Raw genomic sequence first — 14,862 nt, 5'->3', positions numbered from 1 at the left:
TACACATGGAGGGATCCATGGCTCCAACTGCATATGTAGCAGAGGATGGCATTGTCTGGCATCAGTAGGAGGTGAGGCCCTTGGTCCCATGAAGGCTTGCCTCCTCAGTGTAGGGAAATGCCAGGTTGTTGAGGTGGGAGTGGGTGGGAGGGAGGGGGAGTATCCTCATAGAAGCAGTGGGAGAGGGATGGGAGATGGGAGAACCGAGAAAGGGATAAATACATAAAATATCCAATAAGAAAAGAAAAAAAGAGATTAAGGGGGAAAAGAATGCTTGTTCTACACCTGTATAATTATATATCTGACCTTTATCTTTGATTTATTTCCTCATCTACAAAGTAGTTCTAGCAACACCTTCCGTAGCTGTCTCACTGGGATGAAGTGAAAGTGATAAAGAGATAGTAAATGGGAAAGGATTTGCATCTTTAAGAATATTTTAAGTCAGTTGCTCAGGTCTAACGGAAATGATTGGCATAATTTGTTAGCCATTCTCATCCTTATCACCAACTCCCCGCCCCCAGTATAAACAAGTAGAGCCAGAGTTGCTCAAGGTAAGGTAAGAGGAACCTGGGACGAAGGTGCACCTTAGGAGATGTGGAGGGATGCAACAATCGTAGTGCCGGGACCAAGGGAGAATTAGAGCAAAATGGAGAAAGGCATTTCTTCACTATTCCTCTCACTGTTGACAGAAACCTCAGAAACCCGGACGAGTTACCATAGCGACCGCGTCAGGGCAGGAGGCGGGGCCCTTCAGATTTGTGCATCAACAACTAGGGCGCGACTGGAAACGAACTCCCGCTGTACTCCGACTTCCGGCGGAAAAGAAAGTGAGTTCCGCGCTCCGTACTGCCGCGGCTGCAAGTGGACTCAGCCCAGGGTGGAACGTGGTAAGTCGGACGCTGTGTGGAGCCAGGGAAGGCTTCAGCGGGGGAAGCCTGGGTTGAGCGGACTGTGGCTGCTTTATAGTGAGCTTGTTTCTAAAGCCCGGAGGACTGTGGCATCCTGGAGTGCTCAGCTTCAGAACAGTGTCTTTACAGGCAGTGAGGATGGATCTTTGCCCTAGCAAGAGGACTCCCTTCTCCCCAACTGTGCTGTCATTTCGTGCGTCTTTATGTTTACTCTAGAAGAAAGAAGTGAACCAGGGAAATTCAGGGGCTGTGTATGTCCTTAACATCAATTTCTTTGTCATTCCATTTCTTTTATCTATTCGTTTCATAAATACTTATTAAGCTGTAGTGTGTTTAATGAGCACCTGTATGCCCGTTTTGCCATTAGATGGTAAGAAATACCTTCTTAGAAGCCCATCCATCACCCAGGCTCATTATTAAATTCTCTTTTTATGACACTGTAAATTTATTTAAGTGATACGCATACACCATGAAATATCTAATAGGTTTTCTGTATCTTTATATCCTTGTATCCTTGTACATGGCATTTATGGGACATTTTAAGTGGAAATATAGACTTTCTTGGGCTTGCATTATGATTACAATTTACTCAAGTAATAAAGAATTTAGGAAGGAATATTTCTTTATTCTGATTATAATGAATTGCTGTAACATTTGTGCTGCAGGGTATCAGAGAAGGCCCCCTTCTGGTTCGAAGGACGCTGATGGCTTTTGAGCAGACAGTCAAAAAGGATTGGTATAGCATTCTAGGGGCAGACCCATCTGCAGATGTGTCAGACCTAAAACAAAAGTATCAGAAACTCATATTACTGGTAAGTCTTTTCTTGCAGATTTGAAATCGTGGTGGGGAAAACAGTTCTGTCGTGTTAAGCTTCAAAACATTTCTATCAATAGGAATCTAAATATTTGTTTGTTCATTTGAAAGTTTTTGCAGTAGAGAAAAACAGTTTTGATTTAGGTGTGGAATAGCATGGTGGTGACTGAATTAGAATCCCCTGACTCTGTCACTCTCAGAACCTGGATCGCTTTATTCATCTCAACTAATTTTGACTGAAATAATCCACATTAAGTCTCTAAAATGGTTTTTATTTAAAACTAGCCATACTATTGAGCACTTAAAATGTGTTCTTTTGTGTGTAAAATTGTAATGTGTTATATAGACTGTTCACTATATTTTGATGACTTGGTAAGAATAAGAATATAAAAGTCTAAATTTTTTTACACCAGTTATATATTAAAATGATAATAGTTTCTAATTACTGGCTGTTGAATAGAATACATGTGCTTGTTTTGCATACAATACTACAATTCTAAGTAATATTTTTAGTCTTTGAGAGTTTCATACAATTTTGATTTGTCTCCATTTCCCTTCTCCCAGCTTCTCACAGACATAATTCCAACTCCCTACTAACCCAATTTTGAGTTCCCCTCCCTACCTCCTCAACCCATTCAGTGCAGTTTGTGTTGCCCAGATACTCTTAGGTGTGGGGCCTGCCCTTGTGTATGGTCCATCTGCCAGGAGTCAGACCCTCAAAGAAAACTGACCTCTCTGCCTGCAGTTATCAGATGCCAATAGTTACTCATCTGGACGTGGGACTTTGTGCCCACTTTGTCCCATCCATGCTGGCATTTATATATCAAAATGTTACTTAATATTGCTTATGTTTACCATGTATTGGAGCATTTATTTAATAGTCTAGATTATATTTCTGTTGGATAGTGATAATATAAGCCTTTTAAAATTGCTTTCACTGTTAATTATTTGCTTTTTAAAAATCAATTGTGGGACATAAATTATGTAGAACTTTTGAATTGCTGTCTTTTGATTAAGCAACGAGAAGGTTCCATGTGGCCCTATTTGTCAGGACTAAAGTGCATGTCCAATTTATATGCACATTAACAATATATGGGGTCTAACTTATGTCTGTCCAGTACTAAGCTGTACCCCAGTATAGAAGTTTTTTACTTATTGAGGGGTTGGGGATTTAGCTCAGTGGTAGAGCGCTTGCCTAGCAAGCGCAAGGCCCTGGGTTCAGTCCCCAGCTCCGAAAAAAAAGAAAAAGAAAAAAAAAAGAAGTTTTTTACTTTTATGAAATAATAGACATTTGGCTTGTTATTTTATATTTACTGCTTTGCATGTCTTCTCTGATGTCATGAAAATATTCTTCCATGTCTTCTAGAAGCTATATAGTTTGTTTTACTGATAGACCCATACCTTTTATGTAGACCAAGATTGGTGGTTAGATCTTTATTTTTCTCAATATGGAAATGCAGTTCCTCCAGCATCATTTGCTGAAAATGTATTTTTTCTTCATTAGCCTGTGTTGGCAGTATAGGTCTATTTCTAAGTACTATTTGAAATTCATTCTTCTTGAGTGTGTTTTTGTTTGCTTTCATTCTTTTTAAAGTGTGTGTACATGTGCATATGCATATGCGTGTGTGTAGATCAGAAAACAACAGGAGAGACTCAATTGGGTCTTGTGGGTCCTGGAGATAAAGCACAAGTCCTTGAGTGTGGTGGTGAATACTTTTACCCACTGAGCCGTCTTGCTAGCCCGTGCTCACATTTCTATAGAAACTTTAGAATCAGCTTGTAAAATCCAACAAAGCAGTTTTGGCTCAGTCTTAATAAAATTTCATTAATATATATCCATTCTAGCAAAATTGATACCTTACTAGTATTGACTTTGCTTATAGGAATATAATATATTCTTCCACCTACAGACTTAAACCGTTTTTAATTTATCTCAGCCATATTTGTCACTTTTAATATAGAGACTGTGCTAGTTCAGTAGGCTTCGTGGGAGCCTCAACTTTTTTATTCTTCAGCCCTCTAATTTACAAAAGCAAAGGGAGACTTACGAGTTGATGTGTTCCTCTGTGCTTTTACCAATAGGCTAATAGTAATGGTACTGAAGATATTTGGCTTTTTGTTCCCGAGTGTTCCTGTCTGAATTTGAATGTGCCATTTTCTCCTCTCCCGTCTTGTTAACCCCACTTCTGCCAGCTCTTGTTCCATCTTTAAATTCTGTGGGAAAACTGTTCCCCAAAGATGGCTTCACTACATTTCTCCAGTTCCTTTCTTCCACCAGGAGGCTCTGCCTCTCTTCCTCTACTGCAATTACTGTTGTCCAGGACCACCACCACCATCTTCCTTGCTGAAAGCAGCAATCAATTATGAAACACCATTTTGGTTTATTACTCAGATGGCCAAGCCCTAGTTTTCCCAGAAGAATTCTGGTTTGTGCCTATTATTCTGGCATAGTTAATACCACCCCCTTCAGGTACCGAAGTCTCTTAGTTTAAATCACAACCTGATTAGCAGCATTTGATCTAGCTAATCACACTTTCACCTTTCCTTCATTGTTTTTACTTGTATTCCAGAGCACGGTATTTTTCTGAGGTGTCTCCTGTTAAAAACCATCTCTGGAATGTTGTAGGCATACAGTAAATATTTAATAAATGTAGACAACTTTGTATTTTAATAGTCTGTCACCAAGTTTTTGATTTTTTTATTTTGTCATTTTTATTTTCTACCTATTTATTTAATTTTTATTTTTGAGAGGTTTCTTTCTATTGTCTTTTAAAAATTAATTAAAGTTTTCTTTTTCTTCCTTCCTTCCCTTCCTCCCTCCCTCCATCCTTCCTTTTTGTTCAGTACAGCATTTTTCCTAGACCCTAACATAGTGACTAATAGTCCTGAACTCAGATCCTCATTAGTCTTCATGTACACAGTAAAATGCTATTTTTCTATTTTTGTTGGAAAGAGTAGATACCTGACCTTGTGATAAGGAAGGATACTGGGGAACCAATTAATTTTGTTAAAGTTTCAAACAGACAGCTTGCTTTGTTCTGGCCCACAACTTCATTCCTAGAGATGGCTTTATGAGTGAGTTCATACACTCTTGCACTTGAGGCTTATGTCTTAGTTTTCTGAATTAGATACTGTGTCAGTCAGCATTCCGTTACCAGGGCAAGTAACTTATAGAGAGAAATGGTTTATTTCACCTCATGGTTTTATATGTTCTGATCCATGATCATTAGATCCACTGCTTTTGGACTTGTGCTGGGGCAGCTTATGGTAGAGCAAAGTTATTTATCAATGGATAGAGCGCAAGGAAAAAGAGAAAGAGACCAGGCTCCCACAATTACTTTCAAGGGCACCTCTAAGGACCTTAAGGCCTCATTTAGACCCTACCAGCCTGTCGAAGGTCCCATCACTCCCTGATGTCACTGACCAGGGGACCAAGCATTTGTTTTACCACACTGGTCTCTGAAGAGACTCCTGATCAGAATGTTAGCAGGTACCATTTACAGTCAGTTTTCACATCTAAGCACCAACCAGGTCCAACCCTGCTTAGCTTCTGAGATCTGTTGAGATTGTGTAATATACAAAGCATTATGATCATAGACGATGATCAATTTTCCATCCCAGTTTTTGGTGTTTTTCTCTTCAGTATGCATTCTTGTGTATTCCTGCTCTTCATTTTATATATCCATATTTCTCTAATTCCACTGCTGTTATAATAATGTAATTTGGTGAGGAAACATGGGTGTGTGTGTGTGTGTGTGTGTGTGTGTGTGTGTGTGTGTGTGTAAATTTGCTGTTTATTAGAGGCCGTGAGCTATTTTCTTTTCCTCTTGTGGGGCAGATACTCCTCCTTGGTACTTTTACTGTCTTTGTCTAGTTTGACCTACTTGCTGCCTGACTTGAGTAACTCTCACTAGTTGCTTGAAAATGTTTTTACAATCTTCAGGTCCCCATGTGCACCCTTTCTCATGGTCCCCTATCCATCATCCTACAGAAAACAGTCTTTTTGACTGAAATATTTTAGAATATTTTAAAGTCACATGGAAATGTCAAATGCCCAGTTACCCTAAAGATATTTCTTTTATACAGTATTTAGTCTCTTGCCAAATGATTTACCACACAAAATAAAACAATTAGCATTTCCTAGCAGTGTTTTATCAGTGCTTATTTATAAAAGCGATTGCTTCTTCTTGAAAGTCAACTCTAAACTGTGTTTCATTTCTCATGGATCACAGTTTTAATAATAACCTGTTGCTTTAAAATCATCTAGGACCTGGAAATATTAGTTTTAATATTCCTGCATAGCTTATATTTATATGTATAAAAATTGCTATTTTCTGAAGATAAAGCTTTAATGAAAATTGGGGTCTCTTTCTGTTGACACTGATAATATTACAGGATACCTTTCAATTGGAATAGAATTGCTGTGTCAGAAAATTACATGCTGCTGGTAGAGCATGTCCCATAATCTTAAGGAAAATCCATGTCACTTAAGGCTGAAGTGTTGGTGATAATCTTAGTGTTGTAGGGATACAAAATATAATTTTGTATTTATGTATGTATTTAGAGGCTTTTTTGATTATAATGTCTATATTATCTCTAAGCTCCTTATGTAATTTATTTCATGCCTTGAAAGAGAAGCTATCCAGAGTACCAGTGTTCTATCAAAATGGAAAGAGCACATTGGTGTAGGGAGCGAAGAACAACTCTTTAAATGTACTTGTGAGTACATCACAAAGGAAGTGGTCTTGCTTACAGGGTAGGTATTTGGGAGTTAAGAGAAACTTAACAACAGGAGCCAACTGTTGCTCCTGGAGTTGCTATGGAGGCTAAGGAAAGAAATCGGGATCCAGGGCAGCTTTTTCAAAATTAGTACTGGACAATGCTAATCTTACCCATTCTGTGACCATGGCCTTCATGAGCACCTTCTGACAGCTGACAGTCACTTACAGGAGAGGACGAACCTGGTTCTGTTGGTGCACACAGAGGCTTGGCTGTGGAAAAGTACACACAGTCTGAGGAAGGTAGTTCTACTTTAGTGTGACCAAGAGTTGAGTCTCTCACAGGGCAGAGGAGAGGACACTTAGTGTTGTGAAGATAATCTCTAATGCAGTAGTGTTAGAGGAGGGATATGAAGAGGCAATGCTATTATCACAGGTGTGAGTTTGCTGGGGAATTATATTTCTGGTACAAGGCTGAGTGTGGTCTCTTTTGCTTTCGTGCACACAATCTCTTTTACCCTTCTGCCAGGGATGATCAGCAGAGCACCCTTAAGGCACAGGCCACTTGCAGGACTGTAAGACATGAAGCTGTGTTCTCCACAGATCACCTGGTTTCAGCTAATCTGTCAGGACAGTACACAATGAACCAAGAAACTGAGCAGCCCAGTACTGTGAGCTATTGCTGTGTGAACAAATTCAGTGACAGATAACCTATCTTCCACCTTAAACCCAACATCCTAAAACTTGTTTTTAAGCTGGTTTAAGTAAGCTGGTTAAGGTGATAACTTGTTTTGTTAGTTTTTGAGACAGGAATTTTAGCCCAAATTAGGCTGGAACTTTCTTTGTATCCCAAGCTTTCATTGAATTCTAAGCAATTCTCCTGTCTTAGCCTCCTGGGTGCTGGGATTTCAACTTTAAGCTGATGAACTGGAGCATATGGGTTCTCTGAGGCATCTAGGCTGCTCATTGGTATTGGTATTGTCAGTTCCTTCATCCTTCTCAGGACACGGCTTAACTGAAATACCATGACCACTCTTCAGAAGCACAGAAGCTGTTCTAATCACGATGCTTCCAAGAGTTCTTTTAAGTTGGAATATAGGAATTTGTTGTTTTCCGTACTGAAGATAGGGGCCTCGATCATGCTTTCAAGTACTGTACTTTGTGCTGTGTACGGCCAGCCTGAAGCTGTGTTTTGTTAATCTCTTCAGTGAGACTACCTCCTATGTAAATCACAATATTTGAAGTTGGTTTCTTAAAATATAATATTCCTTATCGATAATAGGCAAAAGTAATCTTAGATGAGACACAGATGCACAGGTTTTTTAAAAAATAGTTATGTTTACAAAACTTATATAAATTGTGATTAAAGATATTTATCATTTAGTTTTTATATATAATCTGTGGTTTGTATTACAGCACATAATTGGTTTGGGGATGGGACTAGGTAATAATAGAGGTAAACAACAGTTTACCAAAAACCAAAACAAGAGTAGTAATAGTTGGAGAAAGTGAAGCAGAAGTCCAGCAGGTGGCATGGGACTGCTGATGTCTGAGTCTCTAGTCTGCACTTGGGGCTCAGAAGCTGCCTTCACACACCCTAATAGTTAACCTTTATTAAACTGTGGGAAATAAGGTAGCTAAGACATCAGCCTGCACTTAGAAGGCAGCTGGGTTTTATTCTTTGAGGTCAGAACAGTTTTAAACTTTGCTTTTATTTGTATGTGGTAGTTTAAAGCTTTCTGTGAGCATCTAGTAGTGTATTTGTAGGCATGCCAGAGATATTGAATAGTGTGTGCCTTTATCATAAATAGATATGCACTTATACTCTGTGGTTCTTTGAAAGAAAATGTGGTCATGTCATATTTCAGCAGGAAATATGATCTTAATGTGTGAGTAAAATAAAGGAACGGCCATAGTGTTGTTCTTCAGCTCTTTGGAGATATTATGGCTATCATGTGCTACTGTGCTACTGGGAAAACAGTTTGTGTTTCTCTAAATTGAAAAGGGAAGGCTAACATCTCAAAGGTAATTAGTGATTATTGACTAAATTCAGCATGTGAGCCATGTTGGCTAATTTTATGTCAACCTGGCATAAGCTAGAGTTATTTGGGAAGAAGGAATCTCAATCAAGAAAATGCCTATACTATTAGCCTGTAGGCAAGTATGTCAAACACTGATTAATTAATTAATGAATTTTAATGATTGATGGAGGAGGGCCCAGACCACTGTGATGGCACTACCCTTGGGCAGTTAGTCCTGAGTTGGATATGAAGGCAGGCTGACCATGGGAAACAAGCCAGAAAGCAGCACTCCTCCATGGCCTCTGCATCAGTGTCTGCCTTTTGTCTTCAGTTCTTACTTTGACTTCACTGGATGTGTAGACTTCAGCTATGAAATGAAATAAACCCTTTCCTCCCAAGTTGCTTTTGGTCATGTGTATTATCATAGAAAAGAAAAGTAACTAAGACATGAGTATTGCAAAGATGTCTACTTGGCAGATAGATGTGCATTTATTTCAGAGGCTATTATAAAGGATACCAATACAAGGCCAGATAAAGAGGTCATAGGGTGAGATGTGGAAGGCCTCAAATTCAGGACCTTTCATCCCCATGGATTTAGAGTAAAGCTCCCTTGCAATGTGAATATATTCTTGGTCACTCACCTAGATCTTTCCAAATCCTCATCCTTCATGGATGCATTCTTATGTAGGAATGACTGATGAAATCATGGACTCTGCCATAAGTGGTCAACTCACCTCAGGCCATGGTTGGCCTTCCTGGTGACCAGACCTATCCTGACTACCTACAAGGTCTCAGCCAGCATTCTCCTCACTAGCCTACAAAGACAGTCCGTCTCACTGCTGAGTTCCAAGAGCAAGATTTCTCCTTAAATCACAGCATCACAGGTTGCATTCAAAAAGATGTGAATTTTTAATCCTCACACATCTACCTCCCAAGACTGGTGTTTCAGAGTTTCATGGCTCCACCATGCCTAGCTTAGCTATCCTGTTTTCTGTTCCATTAACCCATTTTCTCTTAGTCTTTGATGCGTCTGTCTTGAGTCAAATGGGTTTATGAAAAAGTGAAGACAGGAACCCAAACAGGTTAAGAACCTGGAGACAGGAACTGATGCAGAGGCCTGGAGGGGTGGCGCTTACTGACTTGCTACTTGTGGCTTACTTGGCCTGCTTTCATATAACATCCAAGATCACCAGTCCAGGGATGGTGCTACCAAAATGAGCTTGACCCTTCCCCATCAATCATTACAACCTTATCTTATGGAGACATTTTTTAAATTGAGGTTCCCTCCTCTCAGTTGATTTTAGCTTATGTCAAGTTCACATAAAACTATCTAACACATTCAATATTTTTAAAAGTTTTCAGCATCCTTAGCCATTCAGGGGATGCATATTAAGATTCCATAACTGTAGCTAGAAGGGCTAGCTACACAAAAATCACAAAAACAAATGACAGCAGATGCTGATGAAGATAGGGGGAAAGAGGAACCCTTATTCATTGCTGATGTGCATGGATAGCCATTAGAGAAATCAGTGGAGGCTCTTCAAAAAATTAAAAATAGAGCTATCACGTGACCCGACTGTACCACTCCCAGGCATTGAGCTACAGGACTATAGATCTACCTATCTTGCATATCCATGTTAATTGCCGCATTATTCACAACAGCCAGGGAATGGAACCAACCCAGATATTCATCAACAGATACATGGATAATAGGTAGTGGAATTTTATCTCTAAAATCTGTAAAGAAAAATGAATGATAAAGCTTGCTGGCAAAATGGATGTATCTGAAAGGTAAGGTGACACAGATTCAGGAAGACAAAAACATCTTATGTTCTTTCTCATGTGTGGATTATATGGAGGAGATAGGGCATTAAGACATGTGGAATAAAAAGTAGTAAGGAGGCCACTAGCTTTGAGAGAAGAGTACAGAGCAGTCTGGGGGCGAGAGAAAAGGGAGAGTAGAGAGTAGACCCCAAAACAATTTTGTTTCGAAAATACCAAGTGAAACCTAATTCTTTCTATTGGGAATAAATGGTTGTCTCAGTTTTATCTGGACTCTATAGCTGTATTTTGGGGGAAGATTGGTTTAAATAGCTCACCTGTCATCATTGGCAGTGGGAACTTCTCCCCGTTCTTGCCCACTCCTCCTCTTCTGTTCGGGTAAGGTACAATTCTGAGAGCTGTTCTGAAGATACCCTGTAGTCAAAAACTCTTCTGCCTTCTATGATCTGTAGGTAAGCTGGACCTTGCCAGAATTCTGGGGAGCATAGCCTGTTTTTCCTTGCCTATGCTTGTGGCTACTTCAGCCAAAGTAAATTCTCTAGAGGCAGAAATTCTATCCACTCATTTTTCTGTTCTTGGTGGCACCCGCTCCTTGCACTCTCCAGAGCGGTTGGCTTCTTGACTACTCTGTACAGTGGTACACTGTTCCCCATTTTCTGTTATTCCTCTCAGGTTCAGTGATCATGGTAGGTTTTTCTTGATCCCTGTGAGCCTAAGACCAGCATGTGAAGTGACTTAACCTTTGGCAGTCTTTGATCCTATCGTTATTCTAACCTGTGCTCAGAAAGCCAGCTGTCATAACTCACCCATGCCTGGGACAGATTTTGTTTTTTTGTTTTGTTTTTGAAGCAAAGCTATATTCTCTCATGCAGATAAAGTGGAGTTTTAAATAGAGGTGAGCCTTAGCATCTTAAGATGCTTCATTTTAATCTTAGTTCATTCAAACCATTTAAAGTTCCATTCAGTCATTCTCTGTGTGCCTTGCAGTTTTTTTGTTTATAACTCTGAAGACTGTCTTACTTATTTGCTGTGCTGTTTTTGTAGTGTCTCATTGACCAGGATATCCAGGTCAATGAGACACTAATCTTCTTTTTTTTTTAAATTTTTATTAGATATATTTCTTTACTTCAATTTCAAATGTTATTCCCCTTTCCGGTTTCCTGTCCATAAACCCCCATCCCATCCCATCCCCCTCCCCCCATACAGGTATTCCCCCCATACATCCCCTTACTGCCCCCCCACCCCCCCGATATTCCCCTGCCCTAGGTGTCCAACTTTGGCAGGACCAAGGGCTTCCTCTTCCACTGGTGCTCTTACTAGGATATTCATTGCTACCTATGAGGTCAGAGTCCAGGGTCAGTCCATGTATAGTCTTTAGGTAGTGGCTTAATCCCTGGAAGCTCTGGTTGGTTGGCATTGTTGTTCTTATGGGGTTGCAAACTCCTTCAACTCCTTCAATACTTCCTCTAATTCCCCTCAAGGGGGCCCTGTTCTCAGTTCAGTGGTTTGCTGCTAGCATTGACCTCTGTATTGGACATGCTCTGAATGTGTCTTTCAGGAGAGTTCTATATCCGGTCCCTTTCAGCATGAATTTTCTAGCTTCATCAATCTTACCTAGTTTTGGTAGCTGAATGGACATTCCTTGAGTCGCTGTTCTAAATTTTGCTTCCATATCCCCTCCTATGGTTATTTTTTCCCCTTTTAAGAAGGAGTGGGAGCATCTGCATTTTGGTCATCCATCTTCTTGAGCTTCCTGTGGTCTGTGGATTGCATCTTGGGTAATTTGAACTTTTTGGCTAATATCCACTTATCAATGAGTGCATACCAAGTGTGTTTTTCTGTTATTGAGTAACCTCACTCAGGATGATATTTTCTAGTTCATTCCATTTGCCTATGAATTTCATGAAGTCATTGTTTTTGATAGCTGAGTAGTACTCCATTGTGTAGATGTAACACATTATTTTAATCCATTCCTGGGATCTGGGTTCTTTCCAGCTTCTGGCTATTATAAATAAGGCTGCTATGAACATAGTGGAGCATGTGTCTTTGTTATATGTTGGAGCATCTTTTGAGTATATGCCCAGGAGAGGTATAGCTGGGTTCTTGCTAATCTTCTACAGCTCCTCCACAGACTGATACTATCTTTATTACAAAGCTCCCCTGACAAAATGAGCAGTTTTCATTCTATTAACTGAGCACCCCATCTTAACCATTACTATATAAATGATCATTCCCATGCCTGTTCTTTTCCAGAAGACAGTGAGACTCTTCCAGGCAGGGATCTCTCCTTTGTCTTATTGGCTGGCACAGTATCTGAGTTGTAGTGAGGCGGTAAATAGGTGTCTTTTGAAGAGTAACCTTTGGGTTGGAAACTTTAACATAGGTTACATTTTTTTCTAAGCCACAAAACCTTGGAAAATTATGCCTGTTTTTGAAAACTTCTGTTGTATTTATTAGTTGTTATACAAAACAATGAACTGTTGACTTTCTTTAAACAATATTTTACTAAGCATTAGGTGGCAGTAGTGTGTTAGACTTGACTTTACCTTTGGATTTTTTCCCCCTTCTGGCTTTCATAACGCTACTGTGGTATAAAAGTATAAAGGACACCTGTGTAGTCCTTCTATTCATAGCGTTTGTAACATGGTCTTATTTGAGGCAGGTAGACGTCTTGGAGCTGAAGGAACAAGAGTTGATGAGCGCATCTCCAAACCTCACTCACTTTGATTAAAGAATCACTCCACTCCCACAGAGGTTTAAGCCCTCCCGCACCGACTGGCTAATGACTCCTTTATGATAACTGATTTGCCGTAATGAAAATCAGAAGCGGTCTAGAGGGCATGTGTTTTCTTCATATTCTAGTTGTACTATCGAGTCTCTATATCCATATTAAGGTCACTTACTTGTTAAGTGAGTCCCATTTTAGGTATATTTCTCTTATCATTGAGTGGAAAGGGATTAAGTATTGTCACCAGCACTTGTCTTATGTGTTTAATTCCACATCAAGTTTGAATGTATATGTATTAAAATGTATATATATTAAATGCCAGTGCTTTTTACATACATTTAATTTTCATGATAGCTTCCTAAGGCCAGTAAAATTAAATAATCAGAAATTAGAGTTAAGGAAGCTATGCATTTTGGATCCACAAAAACATTTCTTCAAAAGAAAGAAACAGGAAGATGTTTAGAACTGACTTGGGTGGGAATGGCAGTGTTCATCAACCACAGTTCTCTGCTTTTCTTTCTCAAGGGTGAGGCACTTGGGGGAATTCAAGCCAGTATGCACGTTCATTAATATGGCAGAATGATCAATTACCAGAAGAAGAGCAGGAGCGCTTTGACAGAGCACAGCATCTAATTAGTACTGCGTGGCCTTGGTTGCCAGCAGCCTCAGGTTGCTCCAGGAGAGCAGCACTGGGAGGGTTGGTGTCTGTACATCACCACTCTTTACTTTGCATGGGTGACTTTAGCTTAGGGTCAGTGTTCACATCCTTAATTATAGCAAAAACAAAAGGAAAGAAGCTAGAGAACAGGGAGAGTCAGCAGTGTCCTAGTGGTGATCCTTGGAGGAGGCTGGAGGTCAGTGTTTACTTTAAAATTTTAACTGTAGCTGTTCAAAGTGTCCTGAGAGGTTAGCCTTCTATCCTGGTTTCCGATCACTGTGAATCTGGTTTCCACAAGCCCACCTCTAGTGCTTCCTTTGAAAAATACATATACCATGAAAATACATATACCATGAATAGTGCAAGCTTTGCTTTCTTCAGCCTCTTCCTCTTTTTTCCTGATGTTCGAAATCCTCTGTTCCCCACCTTTCCTTCTCCCCTCTAATCCTTTCTTTAAAAGACACTTTCTCTTCCCCTTCCTCTGCCTGCTTTTCCTGCTTGCCCCCCCCACTTCCTCCTTTTCTCTTCTTTTAAATCTTCCTCTTTGTTAGAGCTACTGGTCACTATCTCAAAAACCAACTCTAATTTGGTCTCAAAGGCCATTAATGTTGTAATGATGTGTTGGAGAAGTTTTAAAATGTCAGGTAGATCAAGTAGTGTCTTTAAAAACATCCATGATGCTGAGATCTAAGATGGCTTTTCTAGAGGCCCTAGAGCCTGGTCCTGCAGCCGTGTATATATCTTGTTCAGTTGATCTGTCCATGTGGCCATGTCCTCACACCGAAGCCTCACTCTCAGGCTTATTCTGAGGGCTGAGGAAGGATGGGAAATGTCAGATTCTATCAGAATTAAAATCAAAATGCTATTCCTCACAATCCTCTAATAAGGGCTGATGATGTGTTTCACAGCCAGACCATGTAGGACATACCACACACAACAGCTCTCGCCTTAGAGGGGATAGGAGTTTATTCTGGAGTCAAACACAAAGACCCAGGAACACAGACTTATGCTACAGCAACAGTTACCTTTCAGCCTTTTCGCTGGTGGAAACTAGAGTTTTTTTCAACTTAATACATTTCAAACTACTTTTATCTGTTAGTTTTAGGATGTTAAGTTTGAGACAGGGTTGGGAAAGGAATGTCTGACTATTTGAGGTTAGGGAGCTAAAAGTAGCACAAGTTAAATTGTGTTTCAGTTCTGGACCTGCAACATTCAACTTCTTCATAGTCATTG

The 14,862-nt window shown here is 39.8% G+C and overlaps 1 protein-coding gene across 1 annotated transcript in view; it reads left to right on the top strand.

The window, feature by feature from the left end:
* The first annotated feature begins 861 nt into the window (after positions 1 to 861).
* The window catches only part of Dnajc24 (DnaJ heat shock protein family (Hsp40) member C24), a 44,552-nt gene continuing 30,551 nt past the window's right edge, over positions 862 to 14,862 (top strand). Inside the window, exons 1-2 of the mRNA XM_032903847.1 lie at positions 862 to 965; positions 1,574 to 1,720. Coding sequence (XP_032759738.1) covers positions 1,613 to 1,720 — 108 coding nt within the window. The 5' untranslated portion in view covers positions 862 to 965; positions 1,574 to 1,612. The remainder of the gene's footprint in view (positions 966 to 1,573; positions 1,721 to 14,862) is intronic.

The sequence above is a fragment of the Rattus rattus genome, chromosome 5 (assembly GCF_011064425.1).
Source record: "Rattus rattus isolate New Zealand chromosome 5, Rrattus_CSIRO_v1, whole genome shotgun sequence".
Lineage (NCBI taxonomy): Eukaryota > Metazoa > Chordata > Mammalia > Rodentia > Muridae > Rattus > Rattus rattus.
This window is presented reverse-complemented; position numbering and strand designations above follow the sequence as displayed.